General features: G+C 40.7%; 2 protein-coding genes across 2 annotated transcripts in view; both read left to right on the forward strand.

Annotated features, from left to right (window-relative positions):
* The window catches only part of LOC110170284 (pro-neuregulin-3, membrane-bound isoform), a 636,481-nt gene that overhangs the window by 428,228 nt on the left and 180,332 nt on the right, over window positions 1-27,921 (forward strand). The window lies entirely within an intron of this gene.
* On the forward strand, window positions 24,288-27,904 carry LOC129411496 (piggyBac transposable element-derived protein 4-like). Its single transcript, XM_055162410.1, has 4 exons — window positions 24,288-25,380; window positions 25,664-25,741; window positions 26,014-27,237; window positions 27,319-27,904. Exons 1-4 carry the CDS (start codon window positions 24,959-24,961, stop codon window positions 27,749-27,751), a joined length of 2,157 nt encoding a protein of 718 aa, XP_055018385.1. The 5' UTR covers window positions 24,288-24,958; the 3' UTR covers window positions 27,752-27,904.

Consider the following 27,921-nt stretch of genomic DNA (forward strand, 5'->3'; position numbering starts at 1 on the left):
CAAATAGAGGTGAATGCTTTGGTAATCAAGCCATGCGCTCATGGTGAAGACTATTTAACCATAGAATGAGTCTGGTGATGGTTTATTGACTTAAAACTGCACAAGTCTTGAGTTTAATCTGATGCTACAACATGCAGCATACAAAGTTTTTGAGTGCTCAAAGAAGGGGACATTGGATGAATTGATTTAATGATTAATAATAAAGCTAAATACAACTCCAGCTATTTGTTGTTGGGCCAACAGTAAAACATGATTAAAAGTCAGTTTTGCACAATATGTGCACTTTGATTGAGTGCACATGTTTAAACTTTGCTTTGTAATTTTTATGTGATTACTGCATAGTTGCAATTATTATACAGGGCAAGCAAACACATGTTTGTTACAAGTCTCACTGATTATCCACAATTGTGGCTGTCCTACTTTGTGTGCTTAAAGTTCAGAGCTCACATCTGAAAAAGCATGCAGGACAGTTAAAGGGCCCATATTACGCTATTTTCTGTTCTATGTTAATACCAGCACTATCTATTGAAAATTGACATTTGTAAAACAGCTCAAACAAAACAGAGTTATTGTTTTCCTAAACAAAGTTTTTCATCCAAAACTGATCAGTCATCTCCCAAAAGCATGTTTTACCATTAAAATTCTTACACTTACATCATGTGTGTTTTTCTGTCTTTCATTCTGTGACAGAACAGCTCAGAGCAGCTAACCCTAACCTTCCCTCAGGGACCACACAGAAGCACTGGTTTAGTACAGTCTGACTCTGCCGTTCACACTTTACACAGGTGAATTTCAGAATTTTTTTATTTTTTTTGTCTATTTTATTGTGTAAAATATAAATGTATATTACCAATTACAAAGTCGATTTTACAGTATTTGATGAAAATATGCAGAAGAAAACTGAAAGATGCTGGAATAGCAAATATATCAACATTCCTTTTGTACAGTAATATGTAATGTGTTCTTAAAAATCAAACAGAGCTGTATGTATCTGAAAGTCTGTATGTAGTCTATAGATTTTGAGCCCCTTCTCCCTGTTTGACTCATGTGTGAAATCCTTTGCCGCTGAATTTTTATGTGCTGACAAATTTTGATTCTTTTTGAGTTTCTATATTGAAAGTAACAGAGTTTGGGCCAAAGTCCTTTACAATGTGACATGTGAGAAAAGGCCTCTAGTGTTGGAAAAAAACAAAACAAGGAGAATTCACTGATCATGTGTGTTTGTGAATGAGAGCTGTGTCTAGTGTTCTGAGAAAGAGCCTGAAAACTGTGTGAACTTATGAAAGTTTTTCCAAATGATGTGATCACTTCTGCCCTTGTACTGAAACGTGTTTGAATCAAAAGATCGAACTAAACAATAGTTTCAAAAAGTGCTAAAACAAATGTGAAAAAAACTATAAATTCCATATACCTTCACTAGAATCATTTGGATAATTTCAGCCATGGATTGTCTGTCTATACTAAACAAAAGGTAAAATGTAGCTGTTAACTTTCACTTGAGGAACAGAGCATTTTACGCTTTGGAGATGATACTCAAACATGTGTGAATGAAATAAAACACAACTACAGTTATGTTTTTGAGGTAGTAACAACATTCAAACATGTCTTAAAGCTCATAAGAGTCCGTTTTGCATAGGCAGTTACATGCTGTGCTTTCAGGAGCATTTTTCCTGAAGCAGCAAACAGGTCCAAGTGTGCTGCAGTGACTCCAGGTCTCAGTGCTGAAATTCACAGAGCTTATGTCTTATCTACAGAGAGATTTGACTTGGGGAGATCTGCACAGTGTTTTGTCAGTGGCTTTCGAGGTTTAAAGCTGACATTTGAGCTGGAACCGCTCACATCACACAGGGACACACACAGAAGAAAGCACTCGCTCTGCTGCAGACAGAGCGCTCTGCTGCAGACAGAGCGCTCTGCTGCAGACAGAGCGCTCTGCTGCAGACAGAGCGCTCTGCTACTACAATGTCAATAGACTTTCACATTTGTTTTCATATTAAGATTACCTGAGATAACATGCACAAGAGGGACTATTAGACACAGCAACAATACAATGCAACTTGCAACAACTTAATTATATGATAGAGGATGCACAGTATATTGCAATAGTATCTTGCTAATGCTGTACTGCATATTGCAAGAAAATATGACAGTATGACACAATATCTGACAGAAATGTTTTGTTTTTTGAAAGTAAGATGCAAAAAGGCAGATTGTGTTCTTACTTTTACTTATCAAAGTGCACCTATTCTGCAAAATTCACTTTTCAAAGCTTTTAAGCATGTTGTCGTTGTTTCCTTCTCATTGACCCTATGAAGTTGTATTTGGAGTGATTGGTGCATGTTTGAGTCATCTTTAATTGCTTATTTTCAAGACACCATATTGTCGGCATTTTCACTGCATTTTCACTTACCTCGTTCTCATATTTAATTTTCCTAATCTGTGATATGTGTAGGTTTTGACACCACCACACAGTCATTCTGGTACAAATGAAAAAAAGTCTGCTGATCGCTAGTGTGATGTGCATCTATCCATCAGAGGTATTGTGATGATTTATACAAATATATTACAGTAACAAATATGGTTATTGAACGTATCAATATTGCATCTTTTTTCTCATATTATACAGACCTACATATATGTACTTTATGAAATGATAATAGTATATGTAAATGTCATTGACATAACTCTAGCCTATTGTGCGTTTGCTTGCTAAACGCTTGGCTCTCTGATTCCGTTGGTTCTGCTGATGCTGTTTGTGGCAGGCTCTCTGATTTCACTGCTTCACATTCAAGAGGCGCTAAACTCCACCAAGCACCAGTGTGCTCTGACAGCCCAGCCACAGTAGTCAGGCTGCTGTTGCCTTAAACACACATTTGAAATGCAGAAGTGGTGCGGGCCTAATCCAAAACTCCCTCATACTGTCACACTGTCAGATTACATTTCTTTAAAGGATCAGCTCGTTCCACCTGGAGATGTTCTTTGATATTTTTTGTACATTTTCAAATCCCAGAAGGGCTTTGGATCTCAGACTGGTAGTGCGCTGTGTTCAGCTCGGTTTGATCCAGGAGCACCTGTGTCACTGCGAGACTGGCTCAGAATGTCGAACAGTGGTTTGGGGCTGCAGAAGTTTTGCTGCAGTTTAAAGTGTAGCATGGAGCGGTGTGCAGATGAGAGAACCCATCCTCACAGTCTATAAGTCCTCACTGTCCCGTTCACTTCATATCAGATCATATTCAGTCAAATATACACTGCTTATCTGATGCATAATACAAATCAGTGGTTTTGTTCATGGCTGATGCCAATTGTTTAGAATACAGGGCAACTTATGTGTGATAAGTGAGTGGAGCCACTCTCAGAGCTCCTGTTTGAAGCTGCTCTGGGAACAGTTGTTTAATGTGAATCAGAATGTGTCTGTCATGTTCAGACCGACCCAAGCACTGCTCTCACGGCAAATGCACTTTTACACTGACACTAGTCCACAGTGACAGTGTATGTCAGTGTGTGCTAAAATGTCGGCCAACCAATATATAGATCTATCACAAAAGCATAAGGTTTCTCATTGATTGCAACTGGTAAGAGTTGTCATGATAAAGAATAATATAATTATATGTGTATCAAGTTTGAAATATTAGTAGAATGTAATTTAACACAAAGTAAGAGTGTTTTAAAAGTGTTTTAAGAGACTGGTGTAAGGCACATTAAAACATTTCAGAAAATGTTTATGTCTAGTTTGGATACTAGTTTCAGTATTTATTAACGTTTGGTTATTTATAATTTTGACAATCCTAATAGGGGACCAGTAACAGAGCAGTCTATTTGAGTGAAAGTACAGACTATTTAGTTTTTGAAAAATGTGCAGAAGGTAAGCGCTTTGTGCATTTGTGGACAGAGAAGATGCCTGTGCCCCTCAACTGAATTTAACCTAAGTTAGACTTTTCTCCATGTTCCCCTTTTGTGATGCTTCCACCAAGCATATTCAAATATTTGTCATGACATTCTACCGATTGCTTTTAGCGTGAGCTAACTGATAAATGTGTAAAAGTCAAATCAGAGCACTATACATATTAGTCTGGCATGAGCATAAATGCTTCTATTATTGAACACGTTTCTTGAGATGATTTTAATAGCAGTTTCACCAGGCCAAATACATTCAAGCTGACGACTCCCACACAGCTGCAGCCTGGGGAGTCATGTGACCTCTGACCCTTCTGACAGCTCGCACAGATTTCCATTTGCCTCTGTGGAGTAAACAGGTTGGCGCGCTACATGTAGGTGTGGGTCAGGGCTGAGGAAATCCACCTGAAAGCTTCCATTTCCCGTCTCCCATCACTACAGAGGGCATCAGGGATGAAGCAGCCATGGAAAATGGAAGCACTAGAGCTGTCCCTGACAAGATGAGTGTGCCTCCCCAGCCTGGAGAAGCCTCCATGACCCCCCTCAGTCTGGCTCCTGACAGCATCTTATCTCACCTCTGCTACAGGCCTTTCACACCAGGATAGAAACACACGTATGAAAGAGTAAAGCACATGAGAACATCTGTTGGGCAACAGCACCATAGTGTTCATAAAATCAACAGTAAATAGCCATTACTATGCTTGTTGTCGATAAAGAAGATTATTGGTTGACAAAAGACATCACAAAACAAGTCATATATGCGTGTGTATTTTATATATATATATATATATATATATATAAATTAAAAAATTACTTTTTACTGCTAAGTTTTTTGAAAATCTACCTTGATAAAGCTAATATTGAATATTTAGTGTGTGGTTTTAAGGATCTTAGAATAAATAAAGACTGATGGCTCATTCTAATGTGTTAAACATGCACCTATTTCTATTATTCTCTGTATTGAGCACCAGTCTACGGCCCTCGATCGGCCCTCGGCTTCGTCTGTTTTTAGATATGTGGCCCTTGATGAAAAAAGTTTAGACCCCCCTGATCTACAGTCACCCGATGAGTGCACCTGCATAGACTGTACTGTTGTACGTGTAATAGCATGCACATGTGGACAGTAAAGCAGTACTTTCATTGTACAGGGCAAGGTGTTTCCTTACTGTGCACATGGCAACAACACTTTAAATCTTGAAACTAGTGCCCTGACATTACAACATTTGGGTTGGTTGAAAACGTTGGGCCAATGCAAGTGAATGCACGTATCTCTCTCTCAATTTGTGGCGCTTGGATTCCATTCTGTGGGGCTATGTAATATATATAATATATACACCCTTTTTTATTTTTTTTTTTTTTTATTTTAAGAATGCCTTTATCCCAAATACATACATAACCAAAGCTATCTTTTCACTATTTCAGAAAGTTTAAACCTCGTCTAAAATGAAATTTTGACCTGGCCCTTCAAAAAAATCCTCTGCATAAAAAACAAAACAAAACAAAAAATAAAAGGATGTATTTGCCTAAACAAGGCTTGGCTGAGTCTCTGTGAGGAGAATGGAGCATTTGTTTCTCTCACTAATGAAAGGCTGCTCTTTGAAATGCAGCCTCCACTCTCAATTCACCTACTGTGAGTGATTCCAACCATAAAGCAGCATAAAGAAGAGAAAAAAATCATTAATGCTCAAACCATTGGCTCCATTTACTGCACACTGCCATCTGCATGGGCCGGCCTCATTTAAAACTCATTTTCCAACACCTGTCAGAGAGTGCCACTTCAAATAAATTATAAACGTTCAATAAAGACTATGTGTGCAGCCAAGCACAGAGGCGCCGTGTGAGGAGAGTGCTAAGAGAGGCCTTAATGCAACACTAGTTTCATTCAGTCAGTCACTACGTGTACATGTACACCTGCAAAACCTCCACCTAGTCGAACTTGGAACTGGGAACTTTGATTTTAATTAGAGCCCTGCAATCCTGGGGGATAAATTGCAGTACCACAAGCTAAATATGAGAATAAAGTAAAATATACAAATGATGAATGTAAGCATATCTTGCATAACTTGTGCTGGATATTTTATTTGACATTAATAAAAACATTTTAAGCAGCAGACCGTCCCACCCGTCCCGTACATCGCGCGGACAGTCCGAGGGTGGGGCCTCGACATTGAGCTACTCTCACCTCGCAATCTGTGCACATGGCCTCCCACTCGTCCCGACTGGGAGAATTTCTTGTACAATTCAATGTTAAAAGCGCATTTGTGCTTCGGCATGTTGCAGGCTGACTGTTGATTGTTTGTGTCTGCTCGCTCCTTCTGAGTGCACAGACAGCAATGAGAGCCACTCAATTTAATGGCTCCAATAAAAGGTAATGAAAACCCGGATATTTCCATCACTTAAAAAAAACAACCCGGACGCCCAGGACAGGATGCAAAAAATAGACATGTTCAGGGAAGAACGGACGTTTGGTCACTCTATTCCATGGGCCACCTTTTGAAATAAATTAAGAGAAAGAGGATCAAAATATGGGCCCCCAAAACCCTGGGATAACAGACTCGCCTTTACATGACTTTGTGCTTGTTTTAAAGCATCTGAATTCACTTTTGGTAAAGTTCCTTCTCATTGCATGCCTGGTTTAAATTAGAGGTTTGCGCAGGACACATTTTTCAGTCCCCCTCCCGCACTGTGCAGTCCCACTTCCGCAAAGAAATGTAATTTTCAGTCTCGCTCCCGCCTGCATCTGCAATATTTTGTCCCGCGCCCACCTGCAAGTCCCGCAAGATGGGAACCTTTGCTTTCTTAAGCTCTATCAAACACGGAGAAGCAAAAGGAATTGGGCTGCATATGGGAGGAGGAGCAGTGGGCGGTCCTGCGACAGAGTTAAGTCCTGGCTAAATCCTGTTTTAGTCCTCTTTTAATCCTGTTTTAGTCCTGGTTTTAGACTTGGTTTAGTCCTGGTTTAGCTCTGGTTTAGTGGCGCAGCCTGCGCGGCGTACTGCCTGGGAGGATTGTCTGCGCAGTGTATGGGGACGGTGGGGAATGACCACGCGGCGTACGGCAGGGAGGGGACTGTCCACACAGCGTACGGGACATGGGGGACTGTCTGCGCGGAGTAGGGGACAGGGGGCTCTCCGCTTGGCGTACAGGAGGGGGGATGGTCTGCTGCTTAAAATGTTTTTATTAATGTCAAATAAAATATCCAGCACAAATTATGCATGATATAATTACATTCATCATTTGTATATTTTACTTTACACTCATATTTAGTTTGTGGGACTGCAGTTTATTATCCCACCTGCCCGCTCCCGCGTTGTGCTGTCCCTCATCCTGAGCTTTCAAAATGTGTCCCGCGCTGCGCTGTTTTGCGTTGGGGCCCGCGGGAGTGCAGGGCTCTAGTGTAAATCTTTACATTTTGATCACATTCATTCTATTTTTGCTGCTCTATTCTGGATCCTTTGCCTTAATGTTCAAAACAATTATTAATGATCAAAACAAAACCCAAACATTCCCTCAGGTACGCAAGTGTGTTGATTTTGAGGTTGATTTTAAAGGTTGTATAGAGGATTTTCCAAGGAACGAGAAATCCAGCGACTGTTTGTCCTTTTTCAAATGTTGCGCATGCGTGAAACCACCCCCCCTCCCCTACAGCTCCCTACGTAGAAACGCCTCCTCCCGCCTCCTCCTTACGCCAGAAACAGGTTTGTTTACAGCCGGTGCACTGCACATGACTTGTAAACAACTAACTACAGTGTTGGTTAGGCAAGGCGGAGAAGTGAGGAGCGGGGGGAGCGGGTGTGCGGACATTTCGTGCGCAGACAAGAAGTGAGGAGCAGGGAGAAGAGCGGAGCGGGGAGAGGAGAGGGGAGCGGTGCGCGGAGATTCCGTGCCCGGAGAAGTGAGGAGCAGGGAGAAGAGCGGAACGGGCAGTGGGAACAGGAGCAGGAAAGGGTGCAGAGAAGGGTGCGCGGAGATTCAGTGTGAATGAACTAGCTACAACACGCAGCAGCAAGCTGACTCTTTCTTTGTCTTGAAAATTACGTTTTCAGACATAGGATATCGCTTTCGTGTCCTGAAAAACATTTGTCTAGCTCTTGGAAATAAAGTACGTTTTCATAAGCAGAAATTTCCTGTCCAGGAGTAATTTGGCGACCAATGCTTCAGTCTTTAGACTCTGCTTCTGCTTCAGTTGCGCCATCGCTGGAATGAATCTTCAAGAATCACCTTAGTTTGGCTTCGCTGCTTTTCCCCTTGTCTTCTTCTTTCAGCAATCTCAAAAACGGACTTTCTTTTGCGGCTAACTGCTCCTGGATTCTTGTCTGCCATTGCAACAAACTTTGTGCTAACTGCGAGGAAGATATAGGTAAAAAAAAGCCGCTAAGAACTGTTGCGTTGGTGGAGTAAACAGCGTCTGTGCGTCTTGCGTCTGTGGACTGCGTGACAGGCGTACGTAAAGCACGTAACGGCAGCGCGCAGGCAAGTCAGTTATGCTAGAAACGTAGGGAGTTTGATTGACAGCCTGTCAGCTAACAGATAACGAGGCAGTGTTGTTATCTATTGGCAAATGTTTAGCTGGCCCCACCACGTCCAGAGTTGATGAATTTTTATTCTCTTTTTTTTGGTCATCATAATTACAAGGCTACTGCACCTCTATAATGCTATCATTGACAATTTGAAACAAAAAAAATCCTCCATACAACCTTTAAGTTTTTTGCCAACTGAATGGCGCATTTGTTTCTGCCTAATTCCAACACTTAAGTTCCTTTGTTCCTTGTTCCTTTCCATAAACCAGATCAAACCTTTTTTTTTTTTTTTTTTCCAATTCTAATACTGGGAATGTCATGTGTATTGCTGGTACATTGTAGTGAATAAGAGTGAAATAGAGAAACAGAGAGAAATGCGTTGAGCTTGGAGCAACCCATTACTGTAGTCATAGCTCATAACGTTTCTACATAATTAAGGGCATTTATGAACCATAAGGTCAACAGCACATGCATGCCTAACTGCTGCCAACTGGGAATGTGTTTGCCCCATTCTGTAGCATCCCAACTGGGGTTTATACATGTTTCTGTATTTTAAAGGGAACATGTTATGCAAGATCAAGTTTTATGAGCTTTTAACCATGTTATAACAGTGTTCCCACATTATTATTTTATTCAAAGTTGTAGTCAGATTGATTTGTGTATGCTTGAGTTGTGTATGCAGAGGGTGAAAGTCATCAAACCAGTTCTGAAGGAGGTAAGAGTGTGGCCAGAGGGGTCGTGTCTGCTCTTCATGACTGCTTTGACACATCAAACTGGGAAATGTATAAGCAAGCTGCCACCTGCGACAACCTTGTAGACTTGGAGGAGTACACAGAACCTGTGACCTCTTACATCACCAAATGCATTGATGATGTGACCCACACAAAAAGTGCCACTGAGGGCCAGAGGCAATGGCTTCTGAGCTGAGGATGAAGATGGCCTGAGAACAGCTAGAGCCAACTTGTGCCGGGGCATCAGAAAAGCAAAAAAGGAGAACACAAACAAGATAATCTCCCACTTCAAAGACAGCAGAAATGCAAAGAGCCAATAGCAGGGCTTCGAGGCCATCACGGACTGCAAGCCTTCACCACAGATCTGCGAGAGCAACACCTCTCTGCTCAAAGATCTGACCAGCTTCTTTGCACACTCTGAAGCACAAACAACACCCACAGAAAAAACACACCCCCTCCCCACAACCAGACTCTATCCTGTCTGCTGCCAGCATGAAGAGGACACTCACCATCAACCCATGCAAAGCAGCAGGTCCACACATCATCCCAGGTAGTGTGCTGAAGGACTGTGCAGACGAGCTTCAGGATGTCTTTCCAGACATCTTCAGCACCTCTTTGGAGCAAGCCATTGTTGCCACATCATACTGTATTAAAAGAAACCATCCCCATCCTGCTTCAACCACTACCACCCTGTGGGACTGACGCCAATCATCATGAAGTGCCTTGAATGAATTTGAATGCTCGCTCTCTCCATCACAGCCCCAACTCTCTACTGGCGCCATCTTACTACTGTAGGCTAATGAATGAATAACAACTGTGCTAGGTGCCATAGGAGTTATGGCAAGTTCAACTTCAAAGTGCTTCTGAGGAACAGTTTTTAGGGAGTAATATGTCTTTTCTTCAGCGGGACCCTTCTGCCAAACAAGAAAAGAAGCAATAAGCTGGAATTAGTGCATCTTCGACTCTTATTCTGATTCACACACTGGCTAGTGGAGGCTAGTTACTTTCGCCTAAAGCATATAGTTCAGCCAATGGGGGGGGTTGAGGACCGGGGTGTGACGACGATGTAGTCAAGGCGGGAAACAATTGTTGTCAAGGTGGCTGCCCTAACTATAAAGCGCTGCAGGAAACCCTGACATCCCCATCACAGATGAGTTCCCTCGTGAATATTAAAGAACCGAGTTTTCTGTGTAGCTGTACATGTAGTGGCAGAATGTAAACACACAAATTGCGTGAACTCATGTGTGCACAGCCCTGCACCGAACGTTTCTGTACCGAAACAGTTTGGCACAAATATATGTACCATCACACCCCTGTTATATAGCCTATATATATAGATGTATTTATATTTTTGGCTTATTAATTAATTAGAGTCATATTTAGCGTGTTATGTTTTTTAACGTTTTTAATCTCTAACTTTACTGTTTCTGTATGCAAGTTGCTTTATTATAAAATCTGTTTTTATGTGTTGTTGGGACAACACGCACACAAAAAAAAAACTTTTTTTATTTTTTTTATTTCGGTAATTCCACTCATTGCCGGAAACCCACACAAAACGCACACAATAAGAGCGATGTAAACGTCATGTTCACGTTGGCAGCATCAGGCACAAAATGGACGAGGTCGAAGAGCCAGTAGAACAGAGGCAGCAGAGCACAGGTAAAAACACATTCGTGTCTTGGAAATTCTTCTCCCGACGTGAGATATAAAAGAAAATAACAAATATAAACTCGCCTACAACTTACATGTCAAACTGGAGCTACTGGCACTGGTGAAAACAACCTGCATAGGCTCATGAAATCTGCACTACTGTCCTATAGTGACCTGCCACATGAGGGGACACACACACAAACACACACAAACACACACAAACACACACAAACACCCACAAACACACACAAACACACACAAACACCCACAAACACACACAAATACACACAAACACCAACACAAACACACACACACAAACACACATAAACACACACAAACACACACAAACACACACAAACACACACAAACACAAACACACACAAACACACACAAACACACACAAACACAAACACACATAAACACCCACAAACACACACAAACACAAACACACACAAACACCCACAAACACACACAAACACACACAAACACACACACCACAAACACCCACAAACACACACAAACACCCACAAACACACACAAACACACACACACACAAACACACACAAACACACACAAACAAACACAAACAAACACAAACAAACACACACAAACAAACACAAACAAACACACACAAACAAACAAACACACACAAACAAACACAAACACACACCTTCATCATCATCATCAACTTGAGAACGTGCGGACTACGTCTCCTTCCGTAGTTACTGCGCAGACACCGCCGTCCTCCCGTGCTCCTCGTGTGGACTGTGTTTTCTCGCGTACGCTGAGTAAACCGCCTCCTCCTTTGCGCCTCTAAACCAGAACTAACACCAAGACTAAAAGCAGCACTAACCCAGTCCATGCCTAAACCAGGTCTAAACCAGGACTAAACCAGTCCAGGACTAAACCAGGACTAAAGCAGGTCTAAACCAGGACTAAAACCAGTGATCTCATTAAAATTATTTAATTATTATTATTATTATTTTTTAATAATAACTTTTGTTAATACAGTTATCAAGTTCTGACTACTTGTAACATCCTTGTATAAGAGTGAAAGAACAAGCAACATAAACCGTGTTTGGTGCTTGTTAAGCAAAGGAAACATAACTTAATCAGTAAAGTGTGCTAAGTGTGCTTTGAGCTGGCTCATATTACTTTTTTTTCCTGATCTCTGTTATAATATTGCCTCCGCATCACAAACATACCTGGAGTTGTGTTTTGTGTCAGTCACACATGTTGAACACACAAATCCGGCATACCAGGCTGTATTCTTTTCTCAACCTGAAAACACTCTGTTCCCCCGGTGATGGTATGTGGCGATACAGGAAGTGCTCCGTTGTGTTTTTAAACTGTATACCTTCACTTGGATCATTTCAACACTGGAATTGCCATTCCCAACTGAAAGGTAGCAATTAACTTGAAATGTACCACTACATGACATTACATGATGTGTTTGGAGAAACAAAACACAACCCCGGGTGTTCTTGAAGAAATAACAGCATAACACGGCCTAAAGCTCACAAGAGTCAGCTTTGTGTAATGTAGGGCTTTTAAACAGTGCTGGGCCCTCAGGGCCTGCAGGGTCTTCTCTGCTGGCCTTAAAAAGTATCTGACTCCCAGACTGATGTTAATTATATTATTATTAAATAATTCCAAATGGTCTGTCCCCTTCTTTTCAAAGCTTTTCTGACACTTGTGCTGCTTCCACACATGTATTTTCATATTAAAGCATTTGACCAATCACATTTCAGCCATCATTTGTTGCCAGGCAGAGTCAAAGTCAAAAAAGTCTGAGGCCTTCATAATCTGTTCTGCAGGCCCTCAAATACAAAATAAATTACCATGAAACTGTTGCTTCAACGAATCAGAGTTTGAGTTGGTGTCGCCAGGGCCTTTAACAGCGAACGACGTCACCGGATTCAGAGCCGTTGACTGGACAGTCAGAGAGTGAACCAGCCAAAGCAGCAAACTGCATAAACCAGGTCAAAACCAGGTCTAAACCAAAATCAGGACTTAAACCAAGACTAAACCAGTCAATCTTGGACTTAAGAGAGAGCAAGAGCCAGAGCCCGCGGAGCAGGGTGTCCAGCTGCACAGAGCTCCATGTGGCCCTGTACGGCCCCGTGCAGCGCGGAACTGGGCCCTGCACAGCGCAGTCCTGTCGTCTATGGTCACCGGACAGTCTACACGGGCGCACCTTCGGGCCCATCCCAACAAACAGTCCTGGTTTAGTTATGGTTTAGCACCCCAGTGCTCCTCACTTCTTCTCTTGACAGTTCTTTATACTGTATTTCTGTATAATAAGATGCTTTTATAACTATAAAATAGTTCTTGAGGAGTAGATTGTTTCAGACGGAGCCCTACTGAAAGCCTAGCTGTGAAATGTACACTCCACCACTGCTTTTACAGGACTGAAAATTAGGACTGAGCCCCGGTCAGTGCTATTACTTCACTATGGGAGAAACATTCAAACTCAAAATTAAGAAGTGGATTTTATGAAGGTCATTTTATGATCCAGTATAATCCATTAACAATAAACTCACTACCTCAGAAGCTATATCCAAGTACATCCAATCGTATTTAAACTGTGTTTGAATTTAATTAACAGACGTTTGAGAGAGACAATTCATTTGACCAGTTAGGGATTGTCTGAAGTCTTAACACATATATTAAAGGCTCTCTATGTACATTTTCAGGTTTCCCCTACCTGCTTGTCTCTAAGATGTTATCAGTTTGGCTGAAATGATTTTCATTCTTGTATTAACTTATCTACCTCACATTTATGGCTAAAGACAAACAAGCAAGTTATCTTTAAAGGTCCTATAATTACACAAATTGATTCTTTTGAGGCAGGGCCCTTTCCGGGTGGGTGGAGAGTCCTTGCCTCAAGTGGAGGACTTCAAGTATCTCGGAGTCTTGTTCATGAGTGAGGGGAGGATGGAGCATGAGATTGACAGGTGGATCGGCAGCATCTGCAGTGATGCGGTCGCTGTATCAGACCATTGTGGTGAAGAGGGAGCTGAGCTGAAAGGTAAAACTCTCGATTTACCGTCAATCTATGTTCCTCCTCTCACCTATGGTCATGAGCTCTGAGTAATGACCGACAGGACAAGATCGTGGATACAAGCAGCCAAAATGAGTTTCCTTTGCGAGGTGTTCCCTCGGGAAATGGATGGATGGATTCTCGTGAGCTTTAAGCCATACTATAATGCTGTTACTGCCTCAGAAATATACCTGGAGTTGTGTTTTGTTTGACTCACACATGTTTGAGTAACCCTTTAGTCTACATTGCCAAATATCAAAATGCTCAGTTCACCCTTGTGATGTCATATAGTGGTAGTTTTCAGTTAACAGCTTTTGACCTTTTGTTCAGAAAAGACAGACATTTCCAGGGCTAAAATAATTCAAATTATTCTAGTGAAAAACACACTTGAGTACTTCCTATTACCACATGTGTTTTCAGTTTGAGAGGAGCTCTCAGCCTAAATATGCATGTTTTGTCTGTTAAAGATATGTGAAGGAAACAAAATCCAAATCCAAGTAACCCTAACCCTAAGGAAACAATATTATACCAAAGATTTAAAAAATAATACGGCGTAGTATGGGCCCTTAAAGTTGACTTGCCTCTCCACAGATTTGACCTGGTTCTGATTCCTCAGACAGACTCTGGAATCAGAGTGCACACTAACAGTGTTCTTAAAAAGATGTTGCAACGGTATTGGTCAAACACTCCAGCATGCCTTATATAGCACTATATATCTGCATACTAAATACTGCTCTTCTCAAGATGAGTGAAGGTTCTGCTTGTATACTGTGGTCTTAAGCTCTGTTAATAAAGGGCCCACATTACACTATTTTCAGGTGTGGTTTCCTCAATAAAAACATACCTGGAGCTTCATTCACACATGTTTAACACACAAACCCTGCATATTTAGCTTGCCTTCTTCTTTCAAGCAGAAAACACTCTGTTGCACCTTGTGATGTCATGTGATAATACATGTGCTTCACTGTGGTTTTAAACTCCACACACCTTCACTAGAATCATTTGTATAATTTTAGCCCAGGAATTGCCTATCTTTACTGAACAAAAGATACAAGGTAGCTGTTAACTTGAAAACTACCACTTCATGACATCACAAGATGTCATGAAGTAGTAGGAGATTTAGATAGACTAATAATAAAGATTACTCAGACATGTGAATGAAATACAACATGACATGATTCTGAGGTGGTAACAAGATGGCTTAAAGCTCACAAGAGTCAATTTTGCCTAATACGGAACCTTAAAAGTGGGGGTATTGTTTATTGTTGTTCTTTTGAGCTTTCTAACATGTTATAACATAGTTCTCTCATCAAAAACAAGTCTGAAGTGGTTTTAGATGTCATCCATGCATGTCTGAGTATTTTAGCAATCTCTCCCTTCTTACGATTAGATGTGAGATTCTGTCCACTGCTCCCACCCACAAGCCTACGTCACCCATGCTCCACACATCAATTCTACTTTAATATACATTTTGCCAGGTTAACTATAAAATACTGTTATTGGAAATAGCTGCAATTCTCTATGTAACCAGTGGAGGGTAGTGTGGTCAGACTGGGTAATCGAGTAGTTGCTAGAAGATGCACATGTGGTGTTATCACTGCGCAACAAGCTGAGCGCCTCAACAAGAGACTGACATAAACGGTGTGTATCAGTAAAAATGAACCTTTGAATGACTGTTAAACATGGAAATAAGATATTGTTAGATAACTCTTTAATGAGCCTCATATCTCAAGATTATTGTTGTATTAATTTGTACAACTGAAGATTGATGTAGATTGACTGTCCTGAAAAGTGTGATCCTGCTGAGTTGCTCACGTAGGGGAAAAGTTGTTCTACGTGAAGGTGTGAGTGTTAAATATGAATCACATGTAATGTACAGAACTGTTTATGTATTTTTTTATGTGAGACCAAATGTTTTATGTTCTGTAAATTTAGAGGGGAGAGGGAGCACTGCCCAAGTCCTTCAGAGTGCTGGGTTGGTCTGGGCAGTTTGTAAGTGAGTTCAAGTTGACTGTTACACAATGTGAATGACCAATGTGATTTAATTTTGTGTACATGCCAATTGAAATTGGTACTAAGTGGTGTTTATTCTTTGTTTTTTTGTAGGATAAGCTCACTGCTCTTATCTTTTCTTTATTGTTGTCTTTATTTTATTTCTGAGAGAAACATTTTTGTTGGAACAATTACTAAAAAAGCCAGATATTGTGAATCCTGACATTTGTTGACATTGAGGCTATCTTCTTTCAAATCAAACCAAAGTCAAATCAAACCAAAATGAATGCTGTCCTCTTCTGAGGACAGTCAGGAAATAAAAATTACCCACATTATTACTTTTGGAAGCTGCCTGTGTCTGGTCTGTTACTCCACACCTACAATATTTACACATGGCAACATACAAAAACATTATACAAAACTGTACACAGCAATGTGACAAACGCTAATTGTGTCGTGATAGTGCACTGAAGGAGGAGTGACTTAGCACGAAGAGCAAATGGTGGGGGGAGCGTCAAAAACGTAAGTGAAACTTATAAAACATGTTAATATATTTAGACTAGGATTATTTTCACAGAAGAGAAGTCCTAAGGGCAAATTTGAGGAAGTCAGTAAACCATTTTTTTTCCAAAATTTGAGGGTGCTGATTCAGAATATTTAGTTTACCAAGCTGGATTTTGAGTTCTAAACCTTCTAATTTGCATATTAATTATAATATATATATATATATATATATATATATATATATATATATATATATATATATATATATATATATATATATATATATATGTTTGAAATCTTATACTTTTACTTGTTTCTAGTCTATATATTTTATTATATTTATTTATTTTAGGCATATTTTTAGGATTTCCAGTGTTTCCTCTGCATCAGGAGCGGAGGTCGGCTGTGACCGCTGGGTTTGTCCTGTGGGCTCCTGGTGGAGAGTTGGTGTTTGGGCTTCATCTCTCCCCTGGCTCCTGTGGCGGTTCCTGGTGGTGGTGGACGTCTCTCTGCTCCTGGTGTAGACGTCTCCTCTGACGGTGCTTTCTCAACTGGTTCGCCTGTATTCAGCCTCACATCTTACTATGTGTCGTTTTATGTATTTTACCGTGTTTGTGTGTGTGCGTGAGTGCATGTGTGTGTGTTTGGGTTGTCTGGTTGTGTGGGGTCAGGCAGGTGTGGGGGTTGGGTTGGTGGGTGGATGGAAATGTGGGATTGTTTTTAATCACTGTAAAGCACTTTGTGTTACAGTTTTGTATGAAATGCACTTTATAAATAAAGTTTGATTTGATTTGATGTAATTTATGAATATATTATCCTTCCATTCATCCATCCATGTTCTTACGCTTATCCGGAGCCAGGTCGCGAGGGCAGCAGTCTAAGAAGGGACTCCCAGACTTCTTTCACCCCAGACACTTCCTCCAGCTCCTCCATGGGGACCCTGAGGCGTTCCCAGGCCAACCCAGTGACATAGTCCCTCCAGCGTGTCCTGGGCCTCCTCCCATTGGGACATGCCCGGAACACCTCCCGAGGGAAGCGTTCAGGAGGCATCCGGAACAGACACCCTCCTCTCCATGTAGAGGAGCAGTGGCTCTACTCAGAGTTTCTCCCGTGTAGCTGAGCTCCTCACCCTATCTCTAAGGGAGCGCCCAGCCACCCTGCAGAGGAAACTCATTTCGACTGCTTGTATCAGTGATCTCATCCTTTCGGTCATTACTCAGAGCTCATGACCATAGGTGAGGGTAGGAACATAGACTGAGGGTAAATCGAGAGCTTTGCCTTTCAGCTCAGCTCCTTCTTAACCACAAAGGTCCAATACAGCGACCGCATCACTGACAAAGCTGCACCGATCCACCTGTCAATCTCATGCTCCATCTTCCCCTCACTCATGAACAAGACCCCGAGATACTTGAAGTCCTCCACTTGAGGCAGGAACTCTCTACCCACCCAGAGAGGGCAAGACACTTTTTTCCGGTCGAGAACCACGTCCTCAGATTTGTAAGAGCTAATCCTCATCCCAACCGCTTCACACTCGGCTGCAAACCGCCCCAGTGCTGCAGGTCTTGGTCTGATAAAGCCATCAGGACAACATCAGACACGTGTAGAGTTGGTCCAGTGTTCCACGACCAGGACAAAAACCACACTGCTCTTCCTGGATCCGAGGTTCAACTATCAGTCGGATTCTTCTCTCCAGTCCCTGTCATAGATTAGGGAGGCTGAGGAGTGTGATTCCCCTGGAGTTGGAACACACCCTCCGGTCCCTCTTCTTATACAGAAGGACCACCACCCTGGTCTGCCAGTCCAGAGGTACTGTCCCCGACCGCCATTTGATGTTGAAGAGACGTGTCAGCCAAGACCCACAACATCTACAGACTTAAGATACTCAGTACGGATCTCATCCACCTCCAGAGCTTGGTAACAACCTCAGTGACTTCAGCCAGGGTGATGGACGAGTCCCCCCCAGCCTTTGCTTCCTCCTCAGAAGACGTGATAGTGGGATTGAGGAGATCCTCAAAGTATTCCTTCCACCACCTGACAACATTTTTTTTTTCTAAATGGGATAAAGGTAACAAAGCAAATCACATATGAAAAAAAAAATTCTTAAACTGGAAATCAAACTAAGAATGGATATAAATCCAACAAATACAAATCAAATGTATTTACAGCATTTTTAGTTTAACAGAAGTTGCCTCTCCAACTCTAGGAGACATTAACCATTAACCAATTTCTTTGGAGTCACTGCAAAAAATCACAAAATGTCACACATCAGGATTTTATGTTGTGTTTAATGTGTGCTCTTTACTGCTGTGTTTAATGTGTGACTTAGAGAAAGAAGTGCTAGCTTACTTTAAATCTGGTTTTATTCTTAGTCCGCACTGGCAGCATTCTGGCATGGCTGATCTGAAATACTTCTACATTTGGAGCCACTTATACAGAACAGACCTGCGCTGTGACAACTAAATTTGGTTGTCTTACAGTCGTACTTGTATCTGCAGGTATCCATCAAATTGCAGGTTTTTGGGATTGCATTAGTTTGAGTTCCAGGTTTCCATTGATTACATTGCATCCTATTTCCTCTACAGGTGGTAGAACTGGATTTGTTCTGTTCAATTGTCTCCAGACTAGAGCTTGGTAATGTCTCTTCTAATAGGCCATGAGCAGCAGCAGTTTAGGGGCAGAGCCTCAGGTCCCTGACATCTGAAAAAAAGAGTGGCTCTTGCGTCTTTGCAGCAGTAACTCGATTGGTCAGAGCGTTCGTCCACTGATCCGAAGGTTGGCATTTTGAATCCCACATAAACATCATTGGTTGAGCGGTCAGATCCACTGACCCACAGGTTGGTGGTGTGATTCCACCTCCCACAGGTGAATGCTGTCGTGTCTTTTGGGCAAGACACTTAGCCTGCCTCGCCTTGTTTTTATTTCAGCCTGCTAATTAGGGGTCATGTGGTGACTTCTATCTTAGTTAGAATATTTAACTGATATATTTACAGTATACTGGCATTTGTTTTCTGGATTTTTATGAAATCCTTTCAATTAAAGAGAACTTTAATTTGATTAGCCTGGTGTCTATGCTATTATGCTAGTTAGTATTCTTAAAATTCAAAATTCTGCTTGGTAAACAAAATATTTGGAATCAGCACCCTCAAATTATGGGAAATAGCACGTTTACCGACTTTTCCTCAAATTTGCTGTTAGAACTTTTACTGAACATATTTTTTAGAACTATTCTCAGTCTAATTGTTTTTCAGCAAATGTAACATTTTCACACACAATAAAATAGTGGAGCTGTTAAGAACCAAAATAGTTCGCTTTTATGGTACAAGCATGAAACTTTGCCAGATTACTAACACCCCCAGCACTAATATTTCTGGATATGGAACCAAGTCTAATTTAACACAGGAGCTGAGAACTGCACATGTAACAAAATGGACTGTATGAAAATGAGGCTGGCATAAAAAGTACTGCATAATCCCTTTCTTAAAATCTAATTTGCTTAGTTATCCATTTTGTAATGTTGAACAACTATTTTTCAAGTATTAAGGAGGTCATGTGACCATTTTCCTTGAGAATGTAAGGGTTGTGTGGGCTCCCTGTGGTTGAAATCCAAGTTAAAACGGTATTTTATCTTTCAAAGCCATATTTATTGTTTGTTTTTTTTTTATAACAAAAAAAAAACATTTAACCATCTCTAAAGATCTGTAAGTGCCATATCATGTTTCACAATGGTAATTAAATGCTGCATGGAAGCGAGGCTTAACCCCAAACACTTAACAGAGATTTACCTTCAGTCATTAAACTAGTGCTCTTAGTGCTCTTCTTCTTTGCATCGCCCAGCACAGGCTACTCTGCATCCAGACTTGATAAGCTCATAGCATGTGTTCTTTGCCTGGGGGAGCGTGGTCCACGATAGTAACCAGTGACTGCATCACGCTTCCATCCCCGATCTGGTGTCTTAAAATACTAAAATGCTTAATCGTGCATTATAACTGGTTGGTTTCTGGTTGGGGGTCCACAACCTGCTTCTTTCATGAAGATGTTATATTGGCTGGAATGTTCCACTGTATGGCATTAAACATATCAGTCTGTGTTTTTTTCAGTTAAGGATTGAAAATGTGTTTATTGCTCAAATACTTAAAATGCAGACATATTCTTCCATTTAGCAGCGTCTCTTACTTGTCACCAGGGAGATGGATAAGGTTAAAGTCATACTGTGAAAGCAAAGCAATAACATTTCCATGGAGACAAGCAGGTATCTTACCTTCACTGGAAATGTTACATTGTGCACCTTTAAAGACATTAAATTTCATCCTTTTACATAGTCTGTATATCTCACATTATTGAAGAAAAAATACATTATTTCAGCAGTGTAAGCTATTTTAATTTAATTTCTTTCTTTTTTTAATTATTATTATTATTTTTTTATTAGACTTTAATTTTAACATTTGACGCTTAAACATAGTAAATTTGTGGTCTTAATAATGGGTTTATATCTTTATTACAATCCATATCTCACTGTAGTACAGGTGTGAACAGAGCCTCCTCTTTAGATTAGACTGCAATGAAAATCCGACACCATCACAAAACCTGGTCAAATCTTGCGTTAATTTGGTTATAATCCCAAATCACCATCTCCACAGTTTCAAAGGTGTTCTCAGTCTGGTGTGGGATTAATGGAATGAGCCGTCCACCTCTGCTCTTGTCATTATTGTTATTATGATACTGTGATGTGTTTTGGGGGTAAATTAATTTGGTCATGGTTGTGGTTTATTTGTGGCACATGCCAGATTTAAATCCGTCACCGTGACCCCTTAAAAGACAATGTAAAATAAGATGTTGTTAATCTACCATTAATTTATTATGGTAAGGATAATCAAATGCAAGGTCTTTTACGCACTGGTAATTTGAATATTAATGCCTAGAGATTTTTTAGGTATTAATTTGTTAGCAGTATTAAAGATGTACTATGTAACTTTTCTGCTGGTAGCGATAATGGCAATGTTGTTCCTCAGTATGGCATTAAAGTTTTCTCGTCCATGGAGACAAGACAGCAGTGCAACCAGGCCATGTTTACAGGTCAGATCTATGGAGGGGTGACCCCACTCACAATAAGAATTCATGTTTTTTTCAAGGTATTTTTGAACTATAAAAACACCCAAAATACGATTAAGGTTATATAAATAAGTTTAATGCTATACTGCTGAATATTTCAGGCAAAGCAATGAAATCTCCATGGTAACAAGTGAGCGTAATGTCCATAACATTAAGAACATAAAGAAACTTAAGTCAGCTTCAAGTTTTATATACAAAGCCTAAAGTAGTTTTTATATTCATACTTTATACTTTTACTCAAGTACAAGTTTCACTGTAGTACTTGTAACTGAGTAGATGTTTTGCTATGTAACTGTACTTTTACTCTCAGATTTTCAGTAGTCTTTCACCTTTTGAACCAGGAAACTAAAAGGAAAACTGAATAGCTGATTGATCCATTGAATATACAGACTAAAGAATGAGGAGAGGGAGAGAGAAATGAAGATAGAAAATCAAACCTACACAAAACTATGCTTTACATTTGCCTTAAAGTGGGACTAAACACATAAACTCCGCCCACAAACACATTTCAAATAGGGCTGATAGTGGTACCTGGAGGACTAAAGAAGAGAGTGAAAGATAGAGGGGCGGGGCTAGGGGGTATAAGGAACAGTGTGATTGGTCTAACAGGCATCCACACTACAAACTTTGCTCCTACAGCCAGGGATTTGTAACCAGAAACAACTCTGGGCGGTCCTGTGTGATGTCACATAGTACTTGATACCACAGAGGCCACTGGAGTTCTAGTTTGCTCTAAAATTACCAAACAAGCACTAGAAACAGTAAATGACGCTATTAAAGATGCACTCTGTAACTTTTTGATTCAGGGTCTGTCACCTGCATGTTTCTATGGAGATGTCACTGCCTGAAATGTTCCACAGTGCAACATTAAACAGCTCTACTTTACATTTATTCAATTATAGGTGGTATTATAGCTCAAAAATACCTAGAAAAACAAGCATTCTTACTGTGAGCGAGGTTGCCTCTCCACACATCTGATTTAGTCTCTATGGAGACAGAAATGTTTAATACCATCCTGTGAAACATTCTAGACAAAGCAATGACATCTCCAAGGTGACCAGAAAAGTTACACAGTGCACCTTTAAAAAAAACAATTACTAACAAAAAATCAATTATTAACAAAACAACAAAAAATTTGTTTAGTAGCATTTTTTTTTTTTTTGTGATTTAATGTTTACTTTCACTTTATAAACAGCATTGAAAACCACTTTGCAGTAGATAGTATCTTGACATAGTATCTTCTAATCTTTATAACCAGATGATGATGATGATTTAAAATAATTTTTGAAAAAAGGCGGATGAAGCAGTAACTGAGCTCCCACCCTCGTTTACATGTCAGCCATTTTGTGACATGCGCAGTACTCGGCTCCAGAGTCGACTTCATATCCAGGGTTTTGGTTTCATATCCAGAAATGTAGGTTCTAGCGATGTTAATAATCTGGCAAAGTTTCATGCTTGTGCCATAAAAATTAACAATTGGACACTTTGCTGGTCCTTAACAGCTCCACTAAAAGGTAACATGGTGATCTAAATAGTATGTATTTCCCATAGACTGCATAAAGAAGTGGACTAAGTGAGTGTGACATCACTCAAATGAAGATGCTAACAGTTATAGGTGCAAATTTGGAGCCAAACTCTATATTATGAATAGTTTTTATTTTTAACAGACATAACAGAGAGGGGAAAAAAATACTAGAATCATGTAGAGCGGGTTAATATGAAAATTTTAAGACCAAAATAACGAGGCTAACTGCTGCAGTTACAGAGAGAGAGGACAAAATATTCTAATGTAAGTCGATGGGAGCCAGGGTCAGTAGGAGCCAGAAGAACCTGCATGTGAACTTCCTATTTGGAACACACTGGCTAACGTGTTAGTTCTAGCAGTTTTATACAGTCTAGGGTGTAAAGAATTCACACCCCATGGAAATAAAATATACACTGGATTAGTAAAATGACTAAAAACCTCTGCTCTTTCTGTAAGCAGACCTGCCTGAAGGACAAGTGTCTGTTTTGATGTTAAAAGAGCTACTAAGGAAAGCAGGGTTCACTGAGGCGCATTGGTGGGAGTGGAGAGGAGAGCAGAGCCAAGAGCCAACAGAGCCAAGGTTAGATCCCAACTCTGACAGGGGCAGACTGATGTTGTGTTTATGAAAATAAAATCATAAATGCCAGTAAGTTACAGCCATCCTTTCCTCTGAATCCTGGAAAGGGCCACAATTGCATGGTTATTCACATGTTTAAAATGTATGCATGTGCCATAAACTCTAACCCGAAACTGTAAAACAAATGTGACTTTCTCACTGCCGGGACAGTGCCACAGCCACTTTGCCATCAGTATTATACAGGTTCTATACCTGTGATGCCACTAAAGGCTAATGCTAATTCTATGTGTTATTACTTGCTAAACACATAACATATTTTGAACACCAAATTACCTTTATTATATTAAAAATGCTAAATTCCCCTTAAAGTCACTCCTTCAGTGCGCTATCACAACCCAGTCAGTACACATCCTGTTGAACTACTGCACGCTCCATCACGTTTTGTCCAGATACTCCGTACAGTTTTGGTCTCAGGTTTTTGTATATTTTTGGAGAATAGCCGAGTGGGAGCATGGATGATGTAGGCTTGTGGGCACCGGATTGGACAAAATCTTACAAGTAACCCATAAGGAGGATTCGGATAGACAGATAAATACTCACACATGCCTGGAAGACATATAAAACCTCTTCAGGCATGTTTTTGATGAAATAATGTTATAACATGGTGGAAAGCTCAAAAACTGCTATGTTAACCTGATAAGGATCTGACGGCCCGCCGGCGGGCCGTCAGAATTTACAACGCTACAGCAATTTGCATATGAATCTCCGTCGTCCACACTAACAATATACACATCAAATTAAAGCTACGAGTATCGTCTTTTTGAATATCCAAATCATTTTCCACAGTAACCACAACAGCACTGACAAGACAGCCGTTTTACAGAAAAGCACGTGCAAAGGATTTGGACTGTTCTTACCTTTTGAGGGCTCTCATTCTGTCAAACATCCACATATCCCCAGAAAGTTGGTCTCATTTGGTCCGTACAGGTCCAGAGAATATAATCCAGTGAAGAAAATATGTCCACAAAATGAATTAGTTCCTCTATGCCGGAAAGTATTCCAAAGTATTCCAAACGTGAAAAGTGAGCCGTCACTTTTTTTTGCATTTCTTCTGGCGATTTCAGGGCTAAGATATTTACTGAGCACAATAACGCTACTGTCTATGCTAAACGAAAGAGTTAGCATTTAATTGGCACTTTGGTCAGCCAATAGAGTGCAAGTTTTCGGTTACTAAAGCCCCACATCGCCAATCAGTGGTACAGAACTCAGAAAGTTTACTCCCCACTTCCCCTCGTGCACAATCACCCAAACTTGATTACAGGCGCGGAGTGATATTTTCCCTTACAGTCAACGAGCCAATGAACACAATGACATATCACAAGCCATGGTTTTCTGTATACCTGCGCCGCTTGGATGATGCGTAACCGCCGGCACAAACGCAAACAGACTGTGTGCGTAAAGCGTGCGTCTTTTACGCAGCCAATGGTTACGCGTTACGCACTAGTGACGCTTTACCTAATAGCCAATGGGCAGTCAAAAAAAGAGTTTTATATATACAGTTTGAGGTGTTTACTGTACACAGTACATCAGTACAGTATAGTACAGTATAGTACAGTACATACTCCGTGCGTGTTGGTGCTCTGCCTTTGTTTCAAAGTTATGGCTAAACGAACAGAGAAGACGCGGTTTTCAGCCTTGGAAGCTGCGGAAATATGTACGAGAAGGCTGAGTGACACCTCGGACCAGGAGCTGTCGGAACCGGAGAGCGATGTGTCCGCGGTGGACTCAGTGGAAGAAGAAATGTTTTTTGAGGGATTGGATGCCATTTTGGATCGGTAAGTGTATTTATTTTCCCGCTATAAATATAAATGTAAAATATTGTAAAATGTAATAAAATATCAGATACCTAAACAGCATTTATGTACACCGTGCACACTGGGGAGGCGCACTTTTAGTTAGTTTTTTGGATCAGACTTCTAATCTCTAATTACTGTAGATAAGGGCATGTAGGCCCAGAGTAAAACAAGTATACACATAATAAATGGTGAAACAATAAGTTGCAGCATCTTATAATATGGCATACATAGTGGCAAATAAACACTATTCTTTCTTTTACAGGCAAAATGACTCTGACCCTGATTGGGAACCAGACACTGAAGTTTTGGCTGAGGTGCATGTGGAAATTGATGACCCTGAGTAAGTTACTTTATTTGATCAATAAATGCAATGTATTTTGAGTGCATTTGTTACAGTATGAGACTATTTTAGGTGTATACAATGTTGGAATGAAGTTAGTTGCAAGGTGTAAATATGGTGTGAATGTTTGTGGGGGAGGGAGGCAAGTGTAAGTAGTGGTTGAATATTATACAGTAGTAGAATAATAGTCTGTAGAGCAATCTGTATAGTAGCATTTACTGTTTACAAATCATTTATAGTATTATAATATGTTTTTGTTGTTTTCATTTTAGACTGACTTCAGTGCCTGCAGCCGAACCAGAGCCGGGCCCTTCCTCAAAGATTCCCCGGGTTGAGAAAACAGCAAAAAGAGGCAGAGGACGGAGGAGGGGCAGAGGCAGAGGCAGAGGTGCAAGACCATCTTCACCTTCCACAGGACGTTGGAACAATACAGAAGTGGCGGATTTCACACCTACCCCCCTTCCCTTTTGTCCTACACGTACTCCTGGACCTCAACTCATTAGCACATCTGACTACACATGTCTGGAACTGTTCCAGCTGTTTTTTACTGGTACTGTGTTATCGACACTTATCAGAAACACAAATATGCATGGCCAATCAGCATACAGAGCATGGACGGACATTGCGCTTCAAGACATTTTCTCTTTTTTGGCACTTGTTATATACATGGGATTCGCAAAAGTACCTTCACTTACTGATTACTGGAGAAGAGGAAAGTTGTACAGCCTACCATTCCCTAAATCAGTTATGACCGGAAAGAAATTCTTTTCTATTATCCGTGCTCTCCACTTGAGTAGTCCAGAAGAAGATGCCAAAAATGAAGGAAAAAGAGGCACTGAAGAGTTTGACCGCTTGGGCAAGATCAAACCACTGTATACTGAGATAAGAGATGCATGCCGCCAGAATTACCAACCTGGTCAGCATATCGCCATTGATGAAAGGATGGTGGCATCAAAGGCAAGAGTGAGCTTCAAACAATACTTAAAAAGCAAACCTGTAAGGTGGGGCTACAAGTTATTTGTTTTGGCAGACTCAAAATCAGGCTACACATGGGACTTCTTTGTTTATGAGGGCAAAAGCTCTCAGGCCAGCAAGAACGGGCTGAGCTATGACTCTGTTATGACCCTTTTGGACACATCTCTACTGGGCACAGGCTATAAACTCTATGTAGACAATTTTTACACTAGCCCTATTCTATTCCGTGACCTTCTGAAAAAAAAAGTGTCAGCCTGTGGCACAATAAGAACTAATAGACAAGGATACCCCAGGACAACAGAAAATACGCTGGACTCCAGAGCTCCCCGTGGCAGTATAAGGTGGATTCGTGAGGACCCCTTGCTCTTTGTCCAATGGAAAGACACCCGTGATGTATTCATCTGCTCCACCATGCACACTGCCCATGGAGAGGAGACAGTGGAGCGCCGGGTAAAGGATGACACAGGCTGTTGGACTATGAAAGATGTGCCAGTTCCACCAGCCATCAAGGACTATAACAGGTATGTATATGATATAATATTGCTTCATCCCCTCTCAGTTTTGTACTTGCTTGTTGCTAACGTATTTGTGTTTTTCCTTAGGCACATGGGAGGCGTTGACCTATCCGATGCATTGATCGGATATTATGAGGTTTTACACAAAACCAAAAAATGGTACAAGACTTTTTTTTATCATTTTGTGGACATTGCTGTGGTGAATGCCTTTATCCTTTATAAAGGACAGTGCACGTTAAAGGCTAAAATCCCAATGCACCAAAAGGCATTTAGAGAAACCCTTGTATTGGAGCTGGCAGAGGCAGGAGCCATCAGTACAGAGCGGGAGGAGGAGAGTAGGAAAGAGACACATCATCGTCTTGTGCACATCGTCGCAAGTGGTGACAAGACCCAAGGAAGACTGAAATGCAGGAAGTGCCATGCGAAAACGGCTGTAAAATGTTCAACCTGTGACGTGCCCCTGTGTTTCCAGCCACAAAGGGACTGTTATAATGACTGGCACAAAGAACAAGGACAATAGAAAAGTGTTTTTACAGTTTGCAGTGTGTGTGTGTTTACAGTTTGAATTGTGTTTGTTTACGGTTTGAAGTGTGTTTGTTTACAGTTTGAAATGTGTTTGTTTACAGTTTGCATTGTTATACATTTGTAAATATACATTTATTTTGACCCATAACACTTGTTTTGACTATA

This window comes from Boleophthalmus pectinirostris, unplaced genomic scaffold, assembly GCF_026225935.1.
Source record: "Boleophthalmus pectinirostris isolate CB_2022bp ecotype Guang Dong unplaced genomic scaffold, ASM2622593v1 HiC_scaffold_5, whole genome shotgun sequence".
In the NCBI taxonomy this organism is placed as follows: domain Eukaryota; kingdom Metazoa; phylum Chordata; class Actinopteri; order Gobiiformes; family Gobiidae; genus Boleophthalmus; species Boleophthalmus pectinirostris.

Bases quoted from the DNA above. Each gene is read 5' to 3' on its own strand.
- LOC129411496 (XM_055162410.1), top strand. From the start codon at position 24,959: ATGATGCGTAACCGCCGGCACAAACGCAAACAGACTGTGTGCGTAAAG. The intron at 25,742-26,013 runs GTAAGTTACTTT...TTTTCATTTTAG, and splicing joins GTGGAAATTGATGACCCTGA to ACTGACTTCAGTGCCTGCAG. The intron at 27,238-27,318 runs GTATGTATATGA...GTTTTTCCTTAG, and splicing joins GCCATCAAGGACTATAACAG to GCACATGGGAGGCGTTGACC.